Genomic DNA, 23,575 nt, shown 5'->3' on the forward strand with positions numbered 1-23,575 from the left:
ATAGTCCCTTTGGATTTTTCATGTGAATACTTACCTTTTCCTTTTTTTGTATATACAGTTGAGGTATTTAGGTAACCCCTAACCTTCTGCTTCAACAAGGAGGTACAGTATAAAAATATTACCACAGTCTTCATATGAGCAGTTCTCTCTAAGAAAACCTCTAGATGAATATTTATTGAAAAAAGCTAAGTTGCAATACAGAATGACTTAGCTCGGCCTCAGTACTATATTTTAGACCACCAGTGTATAAAATTAAAAGCACATGGATTTTGAATCACTAGAAAAGGTTTGTAATTGATTAGCGCTCTATGAAAGTATTGAAGTAGAGTAAGGTTTGATTTGTGAATGGTTCTATTCAATAAAGATTAATCCTGTATGCTTGATAAAATCTTAGTGCCTCTAATGAGTTAGGGTGTTTTTTTTCCTCCCTAGTTTATTTAACCATCAGATAATTCAGTGTTCTGTTAACAAACTGGAACATTTCTATCTTAGTGAATTTTACATCAGCAATGCTGATTGAACAATCCAAACGATCAGTGGTTAGTTCAAAGGCGGTAATTAAAGGAATAAATATATTTTGTTCTGTACAAACCATTTAAAAATACAGTGTAGTCATGTATATTTCATGTGTTTCATACGCTTACAAGCTGTAGTGGCAGAGATCCATTCTTAATGTGAATGAGAATAGTCATCTCTTAATGGTGTTTCATATTATACTTTATATTATGAGCACTTTGCTTTATATTTTAATACAAAGAAAAGTAATGATTAAAATTGGTTGAGTTCATATTTTTATGATTATGAAATCTAGAGGTGGGATTTATAGATGCTTTCTTCTTTTAGTCCACAGAAATATATAGCTTTCTGATTTCTGAATTTCTATATTTTGGATCCTCTTCTAAATTGTCTACTTTGATATAAATGCCAAATTAAATTTGTTACAAAGTGTTAGAGCAGCTCATAATCAGTTCTTGAAAGTTTTTTTTTTTTTAAAATAGTATACATGTCATTGAGTAGTATCTTGATATAAGTGGTACAACTTTTTGTTATAAGCCTGATAAGTTTCATATTCACTTACTATATCCATCTACCATGGTCAATTACAAAAAGTTAGATTAAAGTATTGGCCAAATTTTTGTCTGATTTAAACTCTGGGCAAATTCACTGAAGCCAAAAAGGATGCACAGAACATATATCAGTGCAGAATGTGGTTCCTGTTGTTTATAACTGATATGGTATGTATTTGAGAAGTACTACATGATCTGGAAGATCCTGTGTAAATCATGCCTACCGGATGTTTTTCAACAATTTGATGTTTATTGGTTGTTTATAATTTATTCTGAGCAATTTATTGTTGCTGTAGTTTAAACATAAGTACAAAAATATAACTGTCTTGGCAAACTCAAAATTAATAGGTTTAAATGTAAAAGAGTCAGAGTGTAAGTATACACAGGCAGAACACAGTCCAAACTTGGATTTAGCTCTCAGTGTACCTGTGCTGTACAAAAGTAGTATGAGCCCAGAACACAGTTTCTGGATAATTCAGAATTTATTAGATGAAGTAGGAACATATGCCTTTTGAAGTTGCAGAAGATCCCCTGCATCAGGTGAAATAAAAATTTGCAGAGATACTGCTAAACTTTATTGATAAACAGATCAGAAGTGTGTTGCACTCCACTTTCCTGGCCCTACCATCAGTCATCATTAGTTTCACAAGTCAGTTCTTAAGAAAAAAAATCATCATATTTAACAGGCCCAATAGGAATAAATTGTAGAACAGAATGGGAGGAGACTAAATGCAGGACCTGACTATAATGAAGATGATAGTTGAATTATGCATTCTGATACACAGCCATACCATTTTGTTAGTTTGGAAACAATGGATGAGTAACTTGGATCTTGTAGCTTCTATTCTTATTTTCTAAGGTTAAATATAAAGTTAGAGACATTCTACTTTTACTTTAGAAATTCATTGTAGTTTGCCTCAAAGGACACATGTACTTGTCCAACCTTACATACACATGCAGAATTTGGAAGCATGTTGCAACACTATTCAGTAGCTTAAAGAATGACCAAGAGTAGATGAATTAAGCAGTCACCACTGCATGTTATGATAATTTTAGCCAACAAAATTTCTCCTAATCTCTTTTGGAAGTAAAAGCAAAAGAAAGTCCCTATACATGTAAACTGTATTTCCTGTTGTAAACACTGGGATAATGTGGTCTGGCTACACTTTGGCTGTGCTTCATTAAGACAGCAGTTTTAGTAGAAATGCTGCCTATTTTTTGTGTCCATGTTTTACCTCAGTACTATGTGAAGTATACCTCAGCATGACCGTGTTCAGACAGCTAGTACTGAGAAGTAGCACTATGTAGTAGTATCAATGCCTTTGTATATCATAAATGAAAAAAAGTCACTCTATTCCTTAAGTAAGAACTTTCTTCATGTCTGATTGTGCTCACAGACTTACAGTACATTCATGTGCTTAACTACTAGCCAGTTGAAACGTGTGAAGTAGGAGGGGTAAAGGGAACTCCAACCATCAGCTAGTTACACCTAGATTAAGCTTATATTGTATGTGCTGAAAGCATTTCTAGCATCTTTTTTGTTCTTTAAAGTGTGGGGGGGGGAGGGGAGGTAAAGAGTTAGCTACAGCCCCAACATAGTTTCAGCATGATGGACAGCATTAAGAAAATCTTGTAAGTTTTCATATGCTTTTCTTGTGGTGGTCTTTCAGATAATTCAGATAGTTTTATTGACCTGTCTCAATAAATGTTTCAGTGAAAAAATATCTGATGATTGATCAAATATTAACACAGTTCGGCATTTTACTGTCATTCTTTCAACTAAAGCTCAGCTGCATTCTGAATTTTATAGAAATCAGAAAAAGTTATTCAGTCTCATTCAGTTTTATTTAATGGTCATTAATTTAATAGAGATTTAAAATGTATTTATATTGATTTTAAAAGCAGGTCAGGCAGGAAGGTTTAAAATTAAAGAGATGTTGGCAGTATCGCTTTACAGTGTATGTGTACTCTCTATATGGACATGTATGTAAATATACACATGTATAATTAATTATATGATTTCATGAAGACATTTTAAAACCTATTTACAGTTTTGAATATCCATGCTGATATTTGGCAACATTCTATTATACAGAGCTGCTATAAAAATGCTACTACATATCAAATTGAATTTCATCCACATTTTGCTTTATTTTCACAGATGAATAGTTTTTATGGAAAAACGATCTCAGTTAATTCATGACTCAAATGTAATTAGAAAAACTGTTTTTAAAGAGCAGATGCATTGTAATGCATGCTTTGCTGTGAAAGTGTGGAAACAAATGAACAGATTTTGGGGTTGGCTGTGGATTAGCACTGAATACTTTAGTGTATATATACTAAATGAATTTTCTTAGTTTATAAAACATCTAAGACAATGGTAGGGCAGTTATGTAGGAGAGGTTGCTAAGTCCTACATTTTATTAATTTTCTTCAGATACAGAGAACTAGCAGTGTTAAGTCAGTAGTTCATTTGTCTATTGCAAAGATGCTGGAGCTCTATAAAATGTCACATTTTCTTCCCAGGTTCTTCACCTGGCTGTCTTCTGTGATATTGTTGATTGTATTCATTTAATACTTTAATTTTAATAAGCTTTTTACCTTTTTCAGAGCAGTATCTTACTTTGCTAAATGTATGTAACTGGAAACATTGACTCACCTAGGTGACAGCACACCTGCTGTCAAACACTGGAGTATAGTATAGCGACTTTACTTTGCCTAGTTTGTCAGTTAACAAAGTAGTTCTTAAATCTGCATACGTTATTTATGGGAACCTCTTTTTTCATGACTATACCCAAGTATTGAACTTTAAACACAAAAAATACTATTTAACAGGTTTTTGTTTTGATGACAATCAATGACCATTCATAGAATTAAACAAACATTGTAATACTTACCCCAAAAGAAGTTTTGCTGACATGGTGTCACTGAGCTGAACAGACTGTTTGATGCCATAGTCCTTCTCTGTTTTCACACACAACTTGTATCTTCTGGTGCAAATACTGATTGAAGCTTTAAACTGAAAATACAAACCATACCCAAACCTAGTTTTAGTATTACAGTGTGCCTGGAGTGCATAAACTCTGGATTTGTTTTTTTCTGTCAAAAAATTGTGTAGCACCGATAATGTGAAAAGCAAGGAAACAAAACAAAAAGAGAATGAGCAAATATTTGAAGGACCTACTATTACTGCATATACTGTGGTTAGAGAGCACTTACTGACTTTGTTGGTCTCAGTGGCTGGTAGTGACCTGCGGAGATTAACCATTTAAAAACCAGAGGCTTCTTGCTATCCTCCTCGAGAAAGTTTGCACCGCACTTGTGGTTCTGTGGTTGTTTGTGAGGCGAATGAAGCATTCACATAATCCAAAAAAGCAAAAGCTTTAAAACTCCTTTTTTTTTGCAAGCACTGTTACTGGAGAGACAGAATCATGTGGTTTGTGACATCACAGTCCTCAAAGTAAAGTGGGACTGCCTACCACTGTGGCTTTTCTTTCTCTCTTTCTTTCTTTTTTTTTTTTAAATTTTATTTTGACAAAAGGCCTGTGGCAAGGCCCTTCCTGGCATCCAGAAGGATATAGCTTTTTAATTTTTGTGACTCATGAGGATTTGGAGAGAGTACAAAATGCTGAAAGAGCCCAAACTCCTGTACAGTTAAAGCATATGGACAGCAGAACTTTATTTGTACTCTCAGTGCAGGCTCCCCCCCCCCCTTTTTTTTTTCACCCCCTTTCGTTCTTTGTCTTGTTCATTATTGTGTCTGTGGAAAAGTAAGCAAAATTGGCGCAAGTGGCTGTGTGAAATTCTGAACAACAGTGCTGATTTACAATAATTTACGATTTGGATTGTATCACAATCTTGGGTCTGCTTCATATTTGCTGGGTGGCTGGATTCCTTCTGTTTTTCTTTTTCTTCTTGTCTTCCTATACTTGTGAATCTGTAACTCATTGTAAGAAACTTTACCTTTCCTAAGGTCTGGTAGCAGACTGCTTGTTGGGGCTGTGTTTTGTACTGTAATTGGCTGTCATAGAAGCGTTAGTCTGGGGATTCCTTTACAAATCTTAAATCATGTCTGTCTTGCTTATGTACCTTCAAGATTAGCTGGCAGCTTTATATAATGAAAATTAAGTGCAATTATATATCAGTCTTGGCTTTTTTGCCGAATCTGTCATTTGTATATTGTAACTACTTTGAGTACTGTATTATAAATTATGCTTTTTGAATAAAAATACTTTAACGATTTAATATAGAAGTTACCGAACAGTATGGATTGTACTGGTTGTGGAATTTTGATTGCTAACGTCAATTGCTTATTGTAATTCTAGTGTTTCAGAGAAACAGTATTGTCTTATACTTTTTGAGGGATACTGTTAATAGTTTTATTCAGCAGTTAATGTTAGTGCTTACTTTGAAAATGAAACATAATTTTGATGCATATGTAAGGCTTAAACACTTAACATATGCATATATATTATCTATTTTTATATACTTAACAGATTATAACTTTAACTTTGTGTAATAAAAGCTTTTACTATATCAGGACACTGTGTTAACAAAAACAATATTTTTTGTTTATAATAGAAGCTTTGAAATAAATTGCAAAATGCTGTGTGTAGTAGGGAATAATGTGTTCAGTAGTCTTGATTTGCTCACTCAGATTCAGAAGAAAATTGGAAACATCTTTAAGAAACTATCTTATTTTTGCCCCCTCTGGACATGTATTTTTGTAGAACTCATTTTCTTGTTAGTATGATTGTATAGTATAAGCACTGTATTTTATAATTCCATTTTTTTTTTGGTTGGGGGAGGCAGAAGAATGGCAGAAAAGAAATACAGACCTAAAATTTTCTAAGCATTTTTTCATCATTTATTTGTAAAACTCCTCATAAGCATGTCTCTGGCAGTTGGCTTCCCTCACTCCTTTTCCCCTTTATCTCTTCCCCTGCTTCTGCAAGAAGCAATTGACTAGAAGTGGTGTGAAACTAATCAGTTGAAGGGTGGGTGGAGATCAGGTTCTCCCTATTTTGTGTGGTTCGATGGAGTGGGGAGAGAGGAGATGGGAAAGGAGTATTTCAGTAAAACTTTTCTTTGGCAGATACTTATCAGAGAAACATAAAACCAATCCTGTTTCTGAACATCTCAGCATAATGTGTATTGGAATGTAAACTATATTGTCTTCAATTCAACACTTTCCCTGTTCTATAGAGGTTACCAAATTTCTAGGACTGTTCCTTAAAATGAGAGCCTACTAGGCAGTGAATAAACTGATATATGTAGAACTTAAAAAAAAAAAAACCACAACCAAAACCAACCCAACCAAACAAAAAACCCACCTGTTCCTTTAAAGGTGGGTTTCTTGTATCCCTAAATATTTTCATTGTATGATAGTGCCATCACTGAGAGAGCAGTTAAAGGCATAAAAATGATGAAATAGAGCACTAATTCTGTTATATAAAGAAAGCACATGTGTGAATTAGAAGTCTAATCAACTTTTAGTGTAATAAAAGCATTTGGAGGTTTTTGTCCCTATAATTTGTGGAATTTCAAATTGTAAGTACAGATATCTCAGCAAATACGTTTACACATTGAAAAAGTATCAGATATTGTATTATGGTAAGTATATTCAGTTCTTATAGATAACTTTACTGTTGGAGGCAAACTCTTATATTGTCCCATATTTAAGCCCAATCTTTATAATTCTAAAAGACAGAAGCCCCAACATTCATTACTATTCATTTCTTTAATAACTGAAAATTGTACTCACCACAGAGAACTGGATCTCTGAACTCGGTACATTGAAATAAAACTGATCCAAGATGAATTTTCTTGATTGCCTGGACTTGCATTGCTTCAATATATTCCACCAACTTTCCCTTTCAGGACGTACGTAAATGAGATGGTCTTTTGAGCAGCGACAGGCTACTTTATTAATCTCTGATATCAAGATTAAGATCACTACAATAAATTCTCCCTTTGGCAGGGTGAAGATCATCGAACTGTAGAAACACATTGATACCAAAGTGGGATTGAAGTGTAGTTTTAGGCATTTTCTATATTCATTTAGAATTTAAATTTATTTTCTCACTGTTAGAAATGTTTCCTTGTTATTTTAGTAATCTTTTTAATTATGAGAGATTTTCTGAAGCAAAAACATGTACAGATATAATACCTACCAACTTGTTTCTTCAAAAATAGCTTAGACTTTTACTGTGATGAAGAAAATATATTAATTCTGAAAAGTCACTGTGTAAACAAGTCTCTTGATTGCAGGCTTATACTTAAGACTTTTGTTTAAAAGACAGGACTATAGAAAGCAAAGTTAACTTAAAAATTCTATAGAGGTTACTTTAAGCCACTGATATAATTACACTTATAAGTATCAGGCTAAAGAATTTGCTCTGTAAATTATGGACTTGTTCTTTGATGACAAATTAAGTCTCATTTTGAAATTAAAATCAATTTCAACACAAAACTTATGCCACCATATCCTTTATCTTTTAGGAAATTTGTTTTGAAAACCTGTAAGCCTTGCTTTATATTTCCAAACATTTTCCTTTTTGTGACTCATACTTTATATAGCATATAAACTATAGGATACACTGTAGAGAGTATATTGGTACTTTAAAAGTTTGTTTTTATGTTATGTTCAACTTGTTATGAGAGAAGAATCTCCCACCTATTTTTTTTAAAAGGAATAGATTATTCCTTATCTTTTATGTCTCCCAGAAGTATAAGACAGACTTCTATAATGTGGCATATCCTTATGCTACTTCTTCAGATGCGTCAAACCCACAGATATTGCTGCTTTAGGTCTATCTCAAACAGTGCTGCATTTTCCTGTTTCTGACGGCATGAAGCCACTCTGCTTGGCATCTACATTTCACAAATCCATAGAGAAATCATTCTCATTTTGATTATAGCTTTCTCAGTGGTGCTGCATTTTACTTTATTTAGTGTTTTATTCCTGTGTAAATGTGTAATTACAGTATTTACACATTTTGTAAAAACTTCATTGTATAGACTAGTGTATATTTGGATTTTAAACTTCCAACATTGTTCCAGTTGCCTGAAGTAGATTCAGTATCACGTATGTTAACCTATTATAACAGACCTCGCCTTCTATTTAGCAGAAGAATAGTATTAAATAAAAATACTTCTTTATGCCAACTTATATTTCTTTTCATAGACATTGTTGCTAAAATACTGTCGGGGTATTGAACAAATAAATGCCTAATTTTTTATGATTACCTTTCTGTATATACATTGTCAACCCCCCATTTTCTCCTGAGTATTATTTTAACTATAAATGGTATGAAGCTGATTGTCTGTGGTTCTGTGTGAAAAATTATATCTTTTCTTCTGTTGTAAGCAAATACTGGTTGTCTGATTTCTTCTCTTTGGACTCTTACTGTTAAAGGTCTGTTTAAACCTAAAACAGAAATCCTTGCTATAGATTGAGATGAGAGTAATTCTCTGTTAATCAATGATTAATTTACTAGTAATTAACATAATTGTTTCATATTGCCTTGGATTATTAACCCTCATTTGTCATTATGCAGAAAAAAAATTACATAATGCCCATTTCAACAACAATAATGGAAAAACTCTGTCCGCTATCCAGGCCTTGAACAAGCTTCTGCATTTTAGAAGCCAAATATATCTTATTGACTGCTGCTTTTGTACATTATTGCGCAATTATTTTTCTGATTATCATTGGTGTTCCTCTGTTTTCCATATATTTATTTCTTAGTCTGTACAGCAAGCAAGAATTCCGTTCTAGTTAAATATAGTCCAGTAAGCAACCAATAGTTGCTGTTTAAAAACATTATAATCTTTTTGTATTTTCTCCAGTCTGTTTTCTTTTAAAAAAAAAAAAAAAAAAAAAAAAAAAAAACAACTTGCAGAAAATATGGGAAACTTGTCTCATATAACAGCTGAGGATGTGGCTAGGTTAAGGCAGGAAACTGCTACCCACAATGCAATGTTACATACACTACCACTTAATAAAATTTATTTCAAACATGCTACTGACAAAACCAAAGAAAAATAATATCCTAACTATGCTAGTTAGTACACTAAATATATCTAGGGAAAAGTGAAAGTAATCTGTCTAAAGCCTTTTTTGCTTATAGGATACACTTCTACCACTAATCAAACTACTGGAGATCTCAGTAGTTAAAGCAGTGACTATTTTTAGAAAAATAGTCACCTCTCTGGAAATTAATGCTTGTATGCTGCTAATTGGTGTTGAAGTTGCTATTTTTATATGCATAGTTTGATAGGTTCTTTTTGCTAGCTTTTGGGGCTATTCATTCTATATTCTCATATGGTATGAGATTGGCAACTTTCTTTATATATTTTTTTCTTGTTGGTCTTACTTGTACCTTGAATTTACCTTCCTTTTACCATACCCAAGCAACCTACACCACCTCCCTCCCAAAAGAAGAGATGAGGCTAAATACTTAACCTATTTGTGGTTTGACAGGAAGAGGTTGTTTAAGAACAAGAAAACATTTATTTATTTATTTACTTTTCATGTCTGAAGACAGACTAACTTAATGAGGTTTTATTTGACTGCAGACAAGTTTGATAAGATCTAATAGATATTTAGTATGCTTTGGCTAATTTATGAGGTAAATACAATATTGTACACTTGCTGTGTAAATGTAATATTTTAAATCATTATTTATTAAAACAGTTTTTTTTAATGCATAGTAATACCTGTTAGAACATTTATGCTAAAATGGCATGAATGTCCAGAGAGTTTTATTTTAGAAATGACAGAGTCCTTGTTTCTCATTGTTTTTAAATACATGTGTACTAAGGGTGATCCTCTTATGAAAGATTTTTTTTAAAGTATTTTCCCCTATAGTTAAACACTTATCAAGAACAGCTGCTGTAGTGCTATGGATCCTATCCATGGACTCATGGTGGTCTGCTGAACAACGTTCTTCAACTTTGACAGGTGAGACAGAGACTCTCCAGTGCCACTGCTTTTGGATGAATCTAGCTGTGGTTGCAGAAAGTGCATCTTGCCAAAATATATGGGTAAGACCACACACAGCCTTTAAAATAGTTATTGTAAGCTTATTTTTAGGCAATATATGTCTTGACAGTTCCTTTATTTGCATGCCAGTTTCATTGCTGCTTATAGATTTTTCATTTATTTTAGTAATGGCAATAGCAGATTTAAATCTGTATTTGTAAAGCTTTTGCACAACATTTACACTGGAAAACGACAGGCTTTCTCCTTTCAAACCTCAATCAAGATTAGGAGACAAGTTTTTTAAAAACATTATAGCGGAGCATTCATACTGCTTAGCGTTGGTGTCCCTGTTTTCATGTTAAGCCACTGTTTTCCGGGGCATAGTTCAATGATAAAATGTTGCTTCTGGATTTAAAATTATACCAGTTTCAGATGCTTCTGTGCTTTCATAAGTCTGAAAGGATGAATATTTGAGACATTAAATTTGTTCAATGAGCCTAATAAAAGTTAAATGCGTTTTTAAATTGCTAAGATATTAAACATTTGAAGTTAAAATCGCCACTTGATTTATACAGTAACTACTCTACAGTATTTTTATATATAAAGTATTAAATATTCTAAATATCTACCTAGACAATTGGCTCGATAATACATATTTAAAATATATATTTAATTACAGTTTACAAGGGTTGCACCCTGTAGGATTTTTGAGTAAACAGTACTTATATGGTATCTTTCAGAACAGATGTTTTTAAAATACCCCAGAGAAATTTTAATATATAACTGAGATGGAATAACATGAACTATTCAGAGTGCAGGGATGCTTTATAGTTGTGTATACGTACTTGTACAGTTTATTCTTGTTCTGCAGTTCCCAGAGTAACAGGCATAATCCGTGTGTAGTTAGTTCTCAGCCACACATTATTATTTATTATTATTATTTTTTATTAGTTAATTTTGCATCTCACTATTGTGCCAGGGGATTTTACAAACTAAGACGGCAAAGTCAGTGCCCTGAGGAGCTTGCAATAAAAACCTACCACCATGAAACAAAAGACTAAAACAAAAATGGAAATGAGGGCAGGATAGTATGCAATAAAAAGCAAGTGATTTGAGCAATTAGGGATAGTCACCACGTACTTTATGGTTCCACTTTCTGGATATATATATATATATATAGCATGTGTGTGCGGGCACGCGCATTAGTTTTCTTTAGGGCATGGGGAAAAACCATGGTTTGTAGGCCTTCATTGTATATGAATCCTTGTATTCTGATTAGGTGTTGGTCATCCAATCAGAGTGCAAGGCAGTCAATAATCTGTGTGTGTGTGTGTGAGACACTCTAAAATTCTAGGATTATCACTTTAAAGCCTAGAATATGAGAGTCACTGTGAAGCAATGGAAACGGCTACAAGCGTAGCTGAGAGCTCTTTTTGTTCAGAATATCACTAGGTTCAGTTGTCACTGGGACTCGTGGTCTGTAACCATCTAATTTTTAAGTTCTCAGCCATTTTACCTTTACAGATTATACCCATGTGACAGGAAAGCATGTATCTATGTCTAACCAAGAGTCCTAGACCAGGGATTCTCAAACTGGGGGTCAGGACCCCTCAGGGGGTCGTGAGGTTATTACATGGGGGAGGGATCGCGAGCTGTCAGCGCCACCCCAAACCCTGCTTTGCATCCAGCATTTATAATGGTGGTAAATATATTAAAAAGTGTTTTTAATTTATAAGGGGGGGTCACACTCAGAAGCTTGCTATGTGAAAGGGGTCACCAGTACAAAAGTTTGAGAGCCACTGGTCCTAGACCATTGTGATAGTAGAGGTAACTCAGCAAATCACCACACAAATTGGCATACAACAATTTCATTGGTTGTATTGGGGGAGACTGCACAGATGGTGGATTACTTGGCCCAACAGTCAATGCTTTCAGCTACTGGTTTCTCTATATTTCTGTGAATATACATAACTCTGCATTCTGGTTCCTTGTAATACATTGGCTCTATTCAGATTTTTCAAGCTGTTTGGTAGTGCCAAAGATGTTACATCAGATTCTCAGACCCTTCAGTGGACGCAGAAAACTAAAATTTTTATCAGAGAAGGAAAAACTATGAAAAAGCAATGAAAATGAAACTGTCAAACTAAAAGGGAAAAATATTTTTTTAAATGATGTAATTATTGCATTTCTTTCAATCCTTCCTCCCATTTCTCTCTCTGGATTCCTCCCAATAGATCAGCAAGGCTCTTGTTCCCAGAATTTACTTCTATTGCACAATTCCATATCTGGTGAAAATCCTAGCCACTCCCTCCCAGTTCAAAAAATTTATTGCAGGTATGTGGAAAATAGCTTTGTAGGCTTGTAAGGAGGGAAATGTGCCCTGGAAAGGAGATGATACTGGGAATAGAAGGAGTAAAATTGAAGAGAGAAGGAAGGGGAGGGGGCGAGAGAGGATTTTAAAAATTCTTTAATGAGTTTATCTTTCAGCAGTATGGCAGGTTTTTTGTGGGGGTTGGGGTGGCTAAGACAGTAGGAGAAACCAAGGAACCAAAATTGAACAAAGAAATGAACTGCCACAGACCCCTTACAAGTTGACACAATGGTTAGGGTTCTCATATAAGACCAAGAAAGTAGATGGAAGATTGTGGCAACTATGAAAGGTAGAACCGAGGACAAACATCAGTGGAGCTGTGAAGAACATGAGAGATACTTGCTTGTTTTTAATGAGTGTGATGTATGCCTCTGTCAGATTACTACTGTGTGCGCTGTGCCTCTTTCTGTTAGGCTGTCTACACAGCCCCTCAGGTTGGACTATGAGGATGTGAATTGCAGAAAGCATTAGCGTGCTGTGCTGTAACTTCTCTGTGTGCGTGCTACAGATGTGAACTAAAAGGTACCTACTTCATGTTACTTTAGTCCTCTTTAAAGAGGACTAATGCAAACTGGGTACTCTTTAGATTTTGCTGGAGCATCCACATAGGGGAATTATGGTGCAATATGCTAGTGTGCACTGCAGTTCAAATCCCGTAGTCTAAACTGTGGGACCATGTAGATTAGCCCTCAGATTACTATTATGGGGTCAGTTACATGGCTGTAAAGTGCTAACTCAGTCCTGGACGGTTTTATGCATCTGCAGCAAGGCAGACAATGGTTGCAGATAGCCCAATCACTGATAATTAATAAACACTACAGATATCAATTCCTTTGAATATTTAAGTCCACAGTTTGAGCAATAGGCTGGTTGATAAATAGGAGTAAGGAGGAGGAATCGAAGCAGGGAATCAATGAAGAAAGAACTTGGAAACTGTTAAGAACCACAGCTCTGAAGCTGAGCGGGAGAGGCAGGATCTACAAAGAAAGAGACTATGATTTGGTCCTCAGAAGAGCTGGGGTCCCAGGGCAAAGTTGGGCCTATCTAAATCTCGATGGAAATTCTAAGCTTAGGTAAGAGGGGGGAGGGATAGCTCAGTGGTTTGAGCATTGGCCTGCTAAACCCAGGGTTGAGTTCAATCCTTGAGGGGGCCACTTAGGGATCTGGGGCAAAATCAGTACTTGGTCCTGCTAGTGAAGGCAGGGGGCTGGACTCGATGACCTTTCAGGGTCCCTTCCAGTTCTATGAGATAGGTATATCTCCATATATTATATTAAGACAATATACATGTAGACCTTTTGTTATTTTAACCTTATATCTCTGATAGATTACTATATTTCCATGGATAAATAATATTTAGTTTTGAAGAAACTGGTGTCACTGTGTCTGCTTACTGTTCACAGCTCAAGAAGGGAAGTCTATAATAGGGACCAAACTCAATTGGCTGAGGAAACATTGGTAAACAGAAGGGCTGTAATCTGGAGACCCAGTTGGTAGGGGTGAATCATAGGATTCTACTCTGAGAGAAGTGAAAGTGCTGGGCCTATCACTTGGAAGAGGTCTCATCGAAAGACTGAGTGAGGGATCAAAGGTACAGTTTACCCTGGAACCATGACAGGAACCTTCCACTCTAGATGGGAACAGCAGGTATTCTTTATTTGTGCAGAGGGCTGGTAAAGGACACAAACAGACACAATATCCCAGTCAATGATCCAGAAGAAGGGAGTTAAATGGAACCAGCAGTAAAGAAGGGAAAGCACATAATTGTAATCAGTGAGACTGTAGTGAGGGCCATGGGCTGATTGGCCTGATAAAACAGAATAGTTTTGGTGCCTTCTGGGCACCAAAGATGATGGTATGACAAGGGAACTAGGTATCCTAAAGAATTTTGGATATTTCCTACTGATTACAATTCATGTGAGATCAAACTACCAATGAATTAAGATTTGTTATCACAAATGACAACAGGAAGCTTGGAAGAGAACTTATAACTCAAGTCATCTTGCAAGAAAATCGCTCTGAAGCCAAGTGTAAATGAAGAAATATAAGGGTCCTGGATACCAGAAATGCATAAGCCTTGCTGGAAGGGTGCAGGGCACTTGGATGCTTTTTGTGATAAGATCCAAGATGGGTTAAGTAGGCACCAATCCTAAAGCAGAAAGTAGGTTGTATGGGGTAAAGACCTCTTGGTTCAAAACCAGCTGCAGAGCTTTAAACTAGGTATTAGCCAGGATGGGCAGGAATGGTATCCCTAACCTCTGTTTCCCAGAAGCTCGGAATGAGCAACAGGATGTTAATTTCCTCTGGGGCACCTGGCACTGGCCACTGTCGGAAGACAGGATACTGGACTAGATGGTCCTTTGGTCTCACGCAGTAGGGCTGTTCTTATCAAAGGCAAAGCTTTTATTTAACTCATGTGGTCTGCCCTACTTTGTACATTAGACATCTGTGTAAAAGATGGAGCTGTTCTGAAACATAAGATGAAGAATAAGAAGAACATTGCATTTCATATAAATGCAAGGAATATGAGAGACAAGCAAGAACAACACAAATTATATGAAATGAAGGAAATTATCTTATGGGAATAGTGGAAAACTGAGTTGGGATACTTATAACTGGGATGTCGATATAGATGGATATAACATACAGAGATGAGAAGTAAAAAGGGAGCATCAGTGGTTGTAAACAATCTAGTTCAATGACTAGGAAGAATTACCTTCTGAGAATTATGAAACCCAATCTGACCATGAAAACAGATCCACCAACTTGAAAGGAATAAGGAAAAGCCTGATTGATCAGACTATGTGAAAAAAGATCCCAACAATACCAAAGTTTCCAAACTCAAGCCATAGATGTAGTGTTCACCTGTAGGAGTGTATTAAAAGGCACCTTGGTTGCCAGTCTCAGCAGAATGGTCAAAGATTGAACTGGCATGGAGAATAAACCACATTCTTGACCACTTCTAGGGTTCCTTTAGGTCATGGTTTGAACCATTTTTTGCAGGAAGGTGACAGACCTTCCATGCTGCTGTTTTACCTATTCTGTGCATTACGAAATTTATCATTTTTCTTATTGGCGTATGCAAACTTTTACTTTTTAAGAAAAAACTAGATGTGATTTTCTTGCTTTGTGAGGTCCAGGTTTGCCTTGTGTGGGTTTGAAACAGCTCTGCAGCAGTTTGTTTATATTTCAGTTTCAGGAAAAATGATACTAGTCTTCTGAGAAATGGAATATTTGCAATAAGAAGTGGCATCTTTACAAGTTAAACATAATAATCAAAGAGCTAAAAAATAACATTTGGTTGTCTTTCAGACAAACGTTACAGTGAAATAGTTGCTGTTTTACCATTAAGAGTTGGTGTAATTTATTTTTCTTTTTTAACTGGAGAACAAATCCAATTGGTTACTGCATAAAATTGAATCCCTATGCTTTTTGATGTGGACAGAAGAAGGTTGTTATCTGTTGACTTCTGTATGTGGGAGCTACAGTAATTTAAACTATTTTTCCTTCCAGGTAATTGGATCAAATTGGACACCCATATACATGACATTGTTATTCTCTTAACTATGCTTAGAATGATGCATCTTTTTTTCTAGAAAAATTTCTGCTTTTGTACTTCATGAAATGCTTTTCTTTTCGCAAAGGTGCACTAGTAGGTTTCTCTAGATTAGATGAGAGGGAGCTACGCAACCCAAAGTAGCAGAGTTAATTGAGAGGCCTGACTTACTTTCTGCTAAATACATGTCAGTTAATTAACTAACAGTCTGAACAGTTGGTGGATAGAAGATGAACTGTTACCACAAGCATCTTTCAATCTGTATTATGGACAAAAAACCTACAGTAAAAGAATATTAAGGTTGTGAAGTCAAGCATTCAGCAGTTAAGAAATGCAATAATTAAGGTTGCCTATGCATCTTTAAATCAGCCCCCTTGTGTGTATGCATTGTAATAGGCTTTTTAATTACATGATCATGTATTATTTTTTCCACAGGACCTCTGCCTCATTCAGTGCACAGAGTGGATGATGCTCAGTGTATGAACTGCTATTTAATATTTTGTTTTATCTTCGTTTGTTCAGTGTGTGGCCACATGCCTTATTTACACCACACTAGTCAAACTTTGCTATGAAGACAGAATTTTAAATTTTCTCTTGGGCTTTTCTGTAACATTCATTGCGATATAAGAGTGATTAAGAAACATTAGAACATCAGAACTTACCTGTGGGGTAAGGGGATATTATCTCTGTTTTAAAGATTGGGTACTGAGGTACAGAGAGACTGAGGTCAAAAGTATTTACTAATTTTGGGTGCCCAATTTGAGATGCTTAGGACCTTATTTTTCAGAGTACTTAGCATTATGTATCACTTTATATGTTCAAAGCTCATCTCCCATTCAGTTCAGTTGCAGTTGTGAGTGTTCTGCACTTGGGCAAATCAGATCCCAGGATCCCCTGCCTCATTCACTATACACCTTCCAACTTCTGAAATAAATGAGGCAGGGAACCTAAAAACAACAGCCTCCTTTACTACACAAGTCTGATTCATTCCCATATCAGGTCTATCTTGTGCTCTGAGTGAGACTGGGTTCTGTAGAACCCAGTGCCACAGGATAGCTATAAGGCTAAGATTTTACTAGGATTTAGAAAAAGGAGTAGACATTTATAGAAATAATGAGAAATTCCATGGTTATATTTGATGATAAAGGGTAAATGGGATAACCTGGGTAATTATAGGGCTGATAGTCTGACATCGATCCTGGCAAGATAATGGAATGGCTGATATGGAACTCAAAGAATTAAAGGAGGGTATTATAATTAATGCTAATCAGCATGCACTTATGGAAAACAGATTCTGTCAAACTAACGATATCTTTTTTTGATGAGATTACAAGTTTGCTTCACAAAGATAATAGTGTTGATGTAATAGAATTCTGTATGATATTTGATTTGGTACTGAGTAACATTTTGATTAAAATACTAGAAAGATACAGTTACCATGGTACACATTAAATGGATTAAAAGTTGGCTAATTGCTGGATCTCAAAATGTAATAGTAAATGGGGAGTCATCATCAAACGGATGTGTTTGTAGTGGGGTCCCACAAGTGATTAATTCTTGGTCCTACACCATTGAATAAAAATGTTAGTTACCTGGAAGAAAACATAAAGTCATCACTGATACAGTTTTCGGATAACCACTGCCCAAGTTTGTGTGTCAATAATGAAGAGTACAGGTCACAGATAGAGTGTGATCTGGCTTGCTTGGTAAACTGGGTGCAAACAAACAATGTGTGTTTTAATACGGCTAAATGTAAATGTATACATCTTGGAAAAAATAATGTAGGCTATGCTTACAGGATAGGGGACTCTATCTTGAGAAGCAGTGATTTAAAAAAAAAATTTGGGAGTGGGGGTGGTGGACAGTCAGCTGATCATGAGTAAGGCTATGATTTAGTCACAGGTATTTTTAGTAAGTCACAGACAGGTCACGGGCAATAACCCAAAAGTCACGTGCTGGTGTCCATGACTTTTACTACAAATATCTGTAACTAAATCTTAGCTGCTGGGGGGGGGGGGTTTTGGGGGGGGCGCTGCTTGGGGGGGGGGGGGGGGGGGGCGCACGCTGGTGGGGCCGGGGGGGGACACTCCAGGCCCGAGGGGGCTGGAGTGGGGTGGTCAGGGCTCTGCTGCTCCTGCTGGGGGTGGGTGGTGGCCCAGGCGCTGCCGCAGCTGCTGCTCTGGACAGGGGATGGGGGCCCGGGGCCCCACTACTGCTCCCACTACTCCGGGGCAGTGCCTGGGACCAGCTGCCTGGGGCTGCTGAGCAGTGGCTGATGTGTCTGGCCCCGGGGCCGCCCCAGCTGCTTGGGTGGTCCTGGGGTTAGCTGCACCAGCCGTTTCAAAAGTCATTGAGGTCCCGGAAAGTCATAGAATCCGTGACCTCCGTGAAAGACTTTCAGCCTTAATCATGAGCTGCCAGTGTGATGCTGTGGCCGAAAGGGCTAATGCAGGCCTTAAGTGCATCATAGGGAAATCTCAAGTAGGCATAGAGAGGTTATTTTACCTCTGTATTTGGCATTGGTGTGACCACGGCTGGAATACTGTGTCCAGTTCTGTTGTCCACAGTTTAAGAAAGATGTTGATAAATTGGAGAGGGTTAGAAAACTTGCCTTATAGTGATAGATTCAAGGAGCTCAATCTAGTGATAGATTCAAGGAGCTCAATCTATTTAACAAAGAGAAGGTTAAGGGTGTTTTGATTACAGCCAGTAAGTACCTATATGAGGAACAAATATTTAATAATTAACTCTTCAGTATACAAGGGTATATCATGATCCATTGGGTGGAAGTTGAAGCAAGACAAATTCAGACTGGAAATAAGTTGTAAATTTTTAACAGTTAGTATAATTAACCATTTAAACAATTTGCAAAGTCTCCATCACTGACAACTTTTATATCAAGTTTGGATGTTTTTCTAAAAGACATGCTCTAGTAATTATTTTTGAGAAATTCTCTGGCCTGTGTTATACAGGTCAAAATAGATGATCACAGTGGTTATGTTTGGCCTTGGAATCTATGAATATTTTTTTTAGAAGGACATTCTTAACTTTCATGCGTAAAAAAAGGTATAAACCAGTCTCTATCTGATATGGGTAGGAAGAAACTTCTTTATTGGCAGGTTATTTCATAGTGGTCTACCAGGTGTTTTTTCATGTCTTCTGAAGCATCTGGTGCTAGCCACTTTGAGACTGGATAGTGGACTAAATGGACTACTGGTATGGCAATTCTATGTTCTTACACAGAGCAAAACTTAGTTTGGTTTGAAAAATGGACATGATTAACAACTGGGAAATCAGTGTATCTGTTTTTAGGATCAAGAACTGAGGTAACCATGCCTAGATTTGAATCTGTGGCTTCAAGAAGACTAAATATTTTGAACATGCTGTATAAAGGAAGGTATGGATGGCTGGTTAGCTTGATAACCTGGGTTCAATTCCTTGTTCTGCCAAAATAGTGTGACCATAAACAAGTCACTTGTTCTTTTGGGGCCTGAGTTCCCAATCTGTAAAATGGGGATAACAGTACTTCCCTACCTAATAGATGTGTTGTGAGGATAAATGCATTAAAGATTGTGAGGTGCTCAGAAACTATAGTAATGGGGGGATATGAGTACCTAAGATAATTAGATAGGTAAAGCACCAAGCTATTCCTTCCAGCAGAAATGTAAAATTTAATTGCAACAATGTGTACCTTCTCTATCTTTGTTCCTTTATCTACAGAAAATGCTTCTGCCAAACATTTTCCCTGTCTCAAGCCATCTCAGTCTTTCTCTTCTTATGTACTCTTCTCAGATCAGTGTGGAAGGTAGTAGAGGTAGGATAAAGGATGCAAATGTTTCTTCTTTCTGCATTGCTGCTCTTTGCTTCATTCAGCTAAACAGGACATCCAATAATGGTACTCAGAGTGCTTAATACATTCAAATATTATCTGCTTATTTTCTAAACAGTTATCTCTGTTTTTACAGATGACATAACTGAGAGGCTATAGGGTCTGGTTTTCAGAGTTGCTAAGCACTTGTACTTAAATTGCACTTAAAAGTGTGAGCTGTGGGTCCCTAGCACTTCTGAAAAACAGACCCTTAGTGACTTGTCAAAGGTCACATAGTAAATTAGAATTAAAAACAGGATTAGAATCCAGCTCTCATGATACCTAGGACCGTATCTAATGCACTATATCACAAAGTCTTTGGTTTCAGAAAACTTGATTGAAATTCACAAGGAATATTAAATATGTTCATTAGAACTGAGATTATTTAAAAATAGCCCTAATTCAGTATTAAAATGTAAGAAATTCTATATCTGTACAGGACCTGGAATTGGAAACATAGCGTTTGACCAGTGATTTGTTGGCTTTCATATAGTCACTTAGCCTTTGTGTGCATTCCTCTAGGCCTTATTCTCCTTTCGCTCTACCCTGATGTAATTCAGGAGTAACTCAGTTGAAGTAAATGCAGTTTCATTGTGAAGAAACAACTGTGAGAAGAGCAGGAAGGATGGTTTAGTGGATAGGGCACTGGACTGGGATTTGCGATTTGGGTTCAGTTACAGACTCCGCAACAGATGACATATGGCAAGTTACTCAATCGTCCCTATTGATGATTCTGAGGTGCTATGATACAACTGTGGTGAAAGCCATATAATTGCCTACACACAGATTGAATCAGCCCCCATGTGTGTTTAATGGAGCCATTAGTTCTTATCTAATTGAAAGTACTATAGTGAGCACTGGCTAATATTTGTATTATAAAACTCTTAGAAGATGTATAATGCTCAAACAGTTGAAGTACCAGTTGTTAATATTTGTAACTAAATCCACAAAGTATTTAGTTATAGTGTACAAAAGATAAGTCCCTACATTTCAGAATTTAATCCCTTTTTTTCCAGACGGAATATGTTCTGGTCCCCCTCTGGAAACCCAGAAGAAATCCCCATTTTTCTGTTGTTTTTCCTTCCACTATGAAAGCCCTGCATCTGAGCTAATCTCCTGGTCATTACTTGAGTCAGCCGATGGAATATTGTTAGTGACTATGCTACTTTCTTGTTCTTAGCACTATGTTGCGACTGAGCCTCTAGTCCCACAGACTTTTTTAAACTAAAAGATTAATATAAAATAAAAGCATTTTACTTAATACTGTTTGTTACACAGGACCCACAGAGCCATCATAGTATAGTCAGACTATTTATTTGTGATACAGTCAGTTTAGCTTTTTGCTCTGTAAAAGGCAGTGCTTTGAAGAGCACTTACAAATCTTTTGAAAAACAAGACATTTCAACTGAGATCAACATTTTGTTGTTAGAAATAGGATAACAGCTGTGACTTTGTAAGCTACTGTTAGTGGTTTTTAGAAGCTAATTTGTCAGCTAGCTGGCACGCTGAGCTCATTTGCCAAAAGAAGTTGATGTCATCTCCCATGTAGCTCTTTGTCAAAGAGAAGAGTCTTTTCTTTTACCAGTGATTGTCAAATTAAACATTGCAAGAAAGGCTATATGCCAGTGACATTAGTTTTCTGTTTATGTAGTCTAATTTTAGACCATTCATGGGTGAAGACAAAACTGTATTGGTCTGTTGAAAGGTGATTAATCTTTTTTTGTATCTTCAGTTCATGATGTGTATATCTGTTTTGTATGTACTGGATAGAAAGACTTCTGGAGAACAGAAACTTTTAACAATTATTTTAAATTATTGCTACTTAAATCATTCTTACTGTATACAAGTCCACAGTTTAGGCTTGGTAATCATTATATGTCTGCACTTTCCAAGTGCCATATAGATCCATTTATTATTCCATTGTGCTTTAGCCATCACTTTAAAAATAAAACTTTTTTTTTCATAGAAAGTGAAAAAGATAAAGAAATATAAGTGTTAGAAACTGACTTGTAGTACTGCGCACTCTTCTTAATGGAAATTTTTAAACAGTTTTGCAGACTAACCCATCTCAAAAGAATCTATAGAACTGTAGTTACTCTGTGTGTGTGTGTGTGTGTGTGTGTGTGTGTGTGTGTGTACATACGTACGTAAGTGTGTATAAATATGTACGTAAGTGTGTATAAGTGTAAAACATGCTCCAGTGGTTTGAGCCTAGTCAAGGACTTAGGATACCTAGGTTCAAGTCCTTACTACAGACTTCTGTGATCTCTGTCAAGTCACAAAGGATATATCTACACTGCAGGTAGGCAGTCTTGAGCTATCATTAAAAATAGTAGTCTGGATGTACATTCTCTACCAGCGGAAGCTTCGGACCCAGGGGGTTTGGCCTGGTCTAAGCATGGGTGGCTAGACTGAGCCTTTTTGCCCGTGCAGCAACACCCATAGTGCTATTTGTTGTGCAGTAGCTTGAGCCACTAGGGTGAGTCTGTCTGCCTGGGCTTGGAGTCTTGCTTCCAGTTGCAGTGTAGACATGCCCGTAGTGTGTCTGTCTCTTAATTCCCTATCTACACTTCCCTTCCTCAGAGAGGTGTTTTGAGGAGAAATATATAAAAGATTGTGAGGTGTTCAGATACTACAGTAATGAGAGCTTCATAAGTATACTTCTGGGGGAATTCTGCGCCAAAAAATTAAAAATTCTACGCACAATATTTTAAAATTCTGCATATTTTATTTGTCAAAATAACACAATATAATCACGTTGTTTTCAATTATTTTGGTAATTTATTTAAACTACAATATAATGGATGGAGAATGGGGGTGGGGGGAGCATTGGAGAAAATATCCAAACCCCCTTGCCTAATAGTAATGTAGCTAGGCTTGACCCTTTATTTCTAGTTATTAGTCAACAAATATATGCAGCCATATGCTCAGTGCTACATCAGAGGCAACTGAAGAGCAAGTGAGGAGTGGGGAATCAAACTCACAATTTATTTCCAGATAGGTCAGTAGCAAACAGTTCATGGAGCACATTTTGATAGGAAATTTTTTCAGTCCAAAAATTGAGTTCAGTTCTAATCACTAAAACTTATAAGCATTTATAAGTCCATACTGTCCTTTAAACCACTCTGGCAATGTAAAGGAGCCTTAAAACTTTTACACCTGTTTTATACTCCTGGGGAAATTCACAAAGACAATGGGAAACAATTCACTAAACAGGCAGGCTGCTACATTCTGCTCTGCCTGAGAGAATAAAGCCTGCCCCAGGCCTACCTCCTCAGAAATACCCCGACACCCTGCCCCTCCATGCCGAGTATGCTGCAACAGCAAGCGAGAGGGACTGCCAAGCTCCCCCTGTATCTACCGGCTGCTCCAGGAGCCCAAACCGACTTCCTTGTGCTGATGGAGAAGGGCACATGACCACTCTTGCAGCTTCCCTTTGCTTCCCTATCAGAGTTAATTTTTCTGCAGGGAAAGAAATAAATTTGTGGGGGGCATGAATTCTGCGCGCACACAATGACACAGAGTTCCCCCAGGAGTAATAAGTACCATAGATAGCTATAGTGCTACCTGTTATAGAACCACATACTGTTTAAAAATTGTATTATTGCTGGGTAAAATATCACTGCACATTAAAAGATGATACTGCAGTAAATACAAGGAAAAACTGAGGAAGATGAAGATTGTCAAGTTAAAGTGCTTTAGTTATGTGTAGTGTGTGTGGAGTAGT

General features: G+C 36.5%; 2 protein-coding genes across 14 annotated transcripts in view; one reads left to right on the forward strand and one right to left on the reverse strand.

The window, feature by feature from the left end:
* RUNX2 (RUNX family transcription factor 2) overlaps positions 1–4,368 on the reverse strand; it is a 191,491-nt gene extending 187,123 nt beyond the window's left edge. For both annotated transcript variants that reach the window (XM_024212812.3, XM_024212811.3), the window contains exons 1-2: positions 4,287–4,368; positions 3,965–4,086 (exon numbers count right to left, since the gene is read on the reverse strand). In XM_024212812.3, coding sequence (XP_024068580.1) covers positions 3,965–4,022 — 58 coding nt within the window. In that variant the 5' untranslated portion in view covers positions 4,023–4,086; positions 4,287–4,368. The remainder of the gene's footprint in view (positions 1–3,964; positions 4,087–4,286) is intronic.
* SUPT3H (SPT3 homolog, SAGA and STAGA complex component) overlaps positions 1–23,575 on the forward strand; it is a 469,967-nt gene that overhangs the window by 57,828 nt on the left and 388,564 nt on the right. The gene's annotated exons all lie outside the window — the stretch shown is intronic.

This window comes from Terrapene carolina, unplaced genomic scaffold, assembly GCF_002925995.2.
Source record: "Terrapene carolina triunguis isolate 2854851 unplaced genomic scaffold, T_m_triunguis-2.0 Scaffold42, whole genome shotgun sequence".
NCBI classification, from domain to species: domain Eukaryota; kingdom Metazoa; phylum Chordata; order Testudines; family Emydidae; genus Terrapene; species Terrapene triunguis.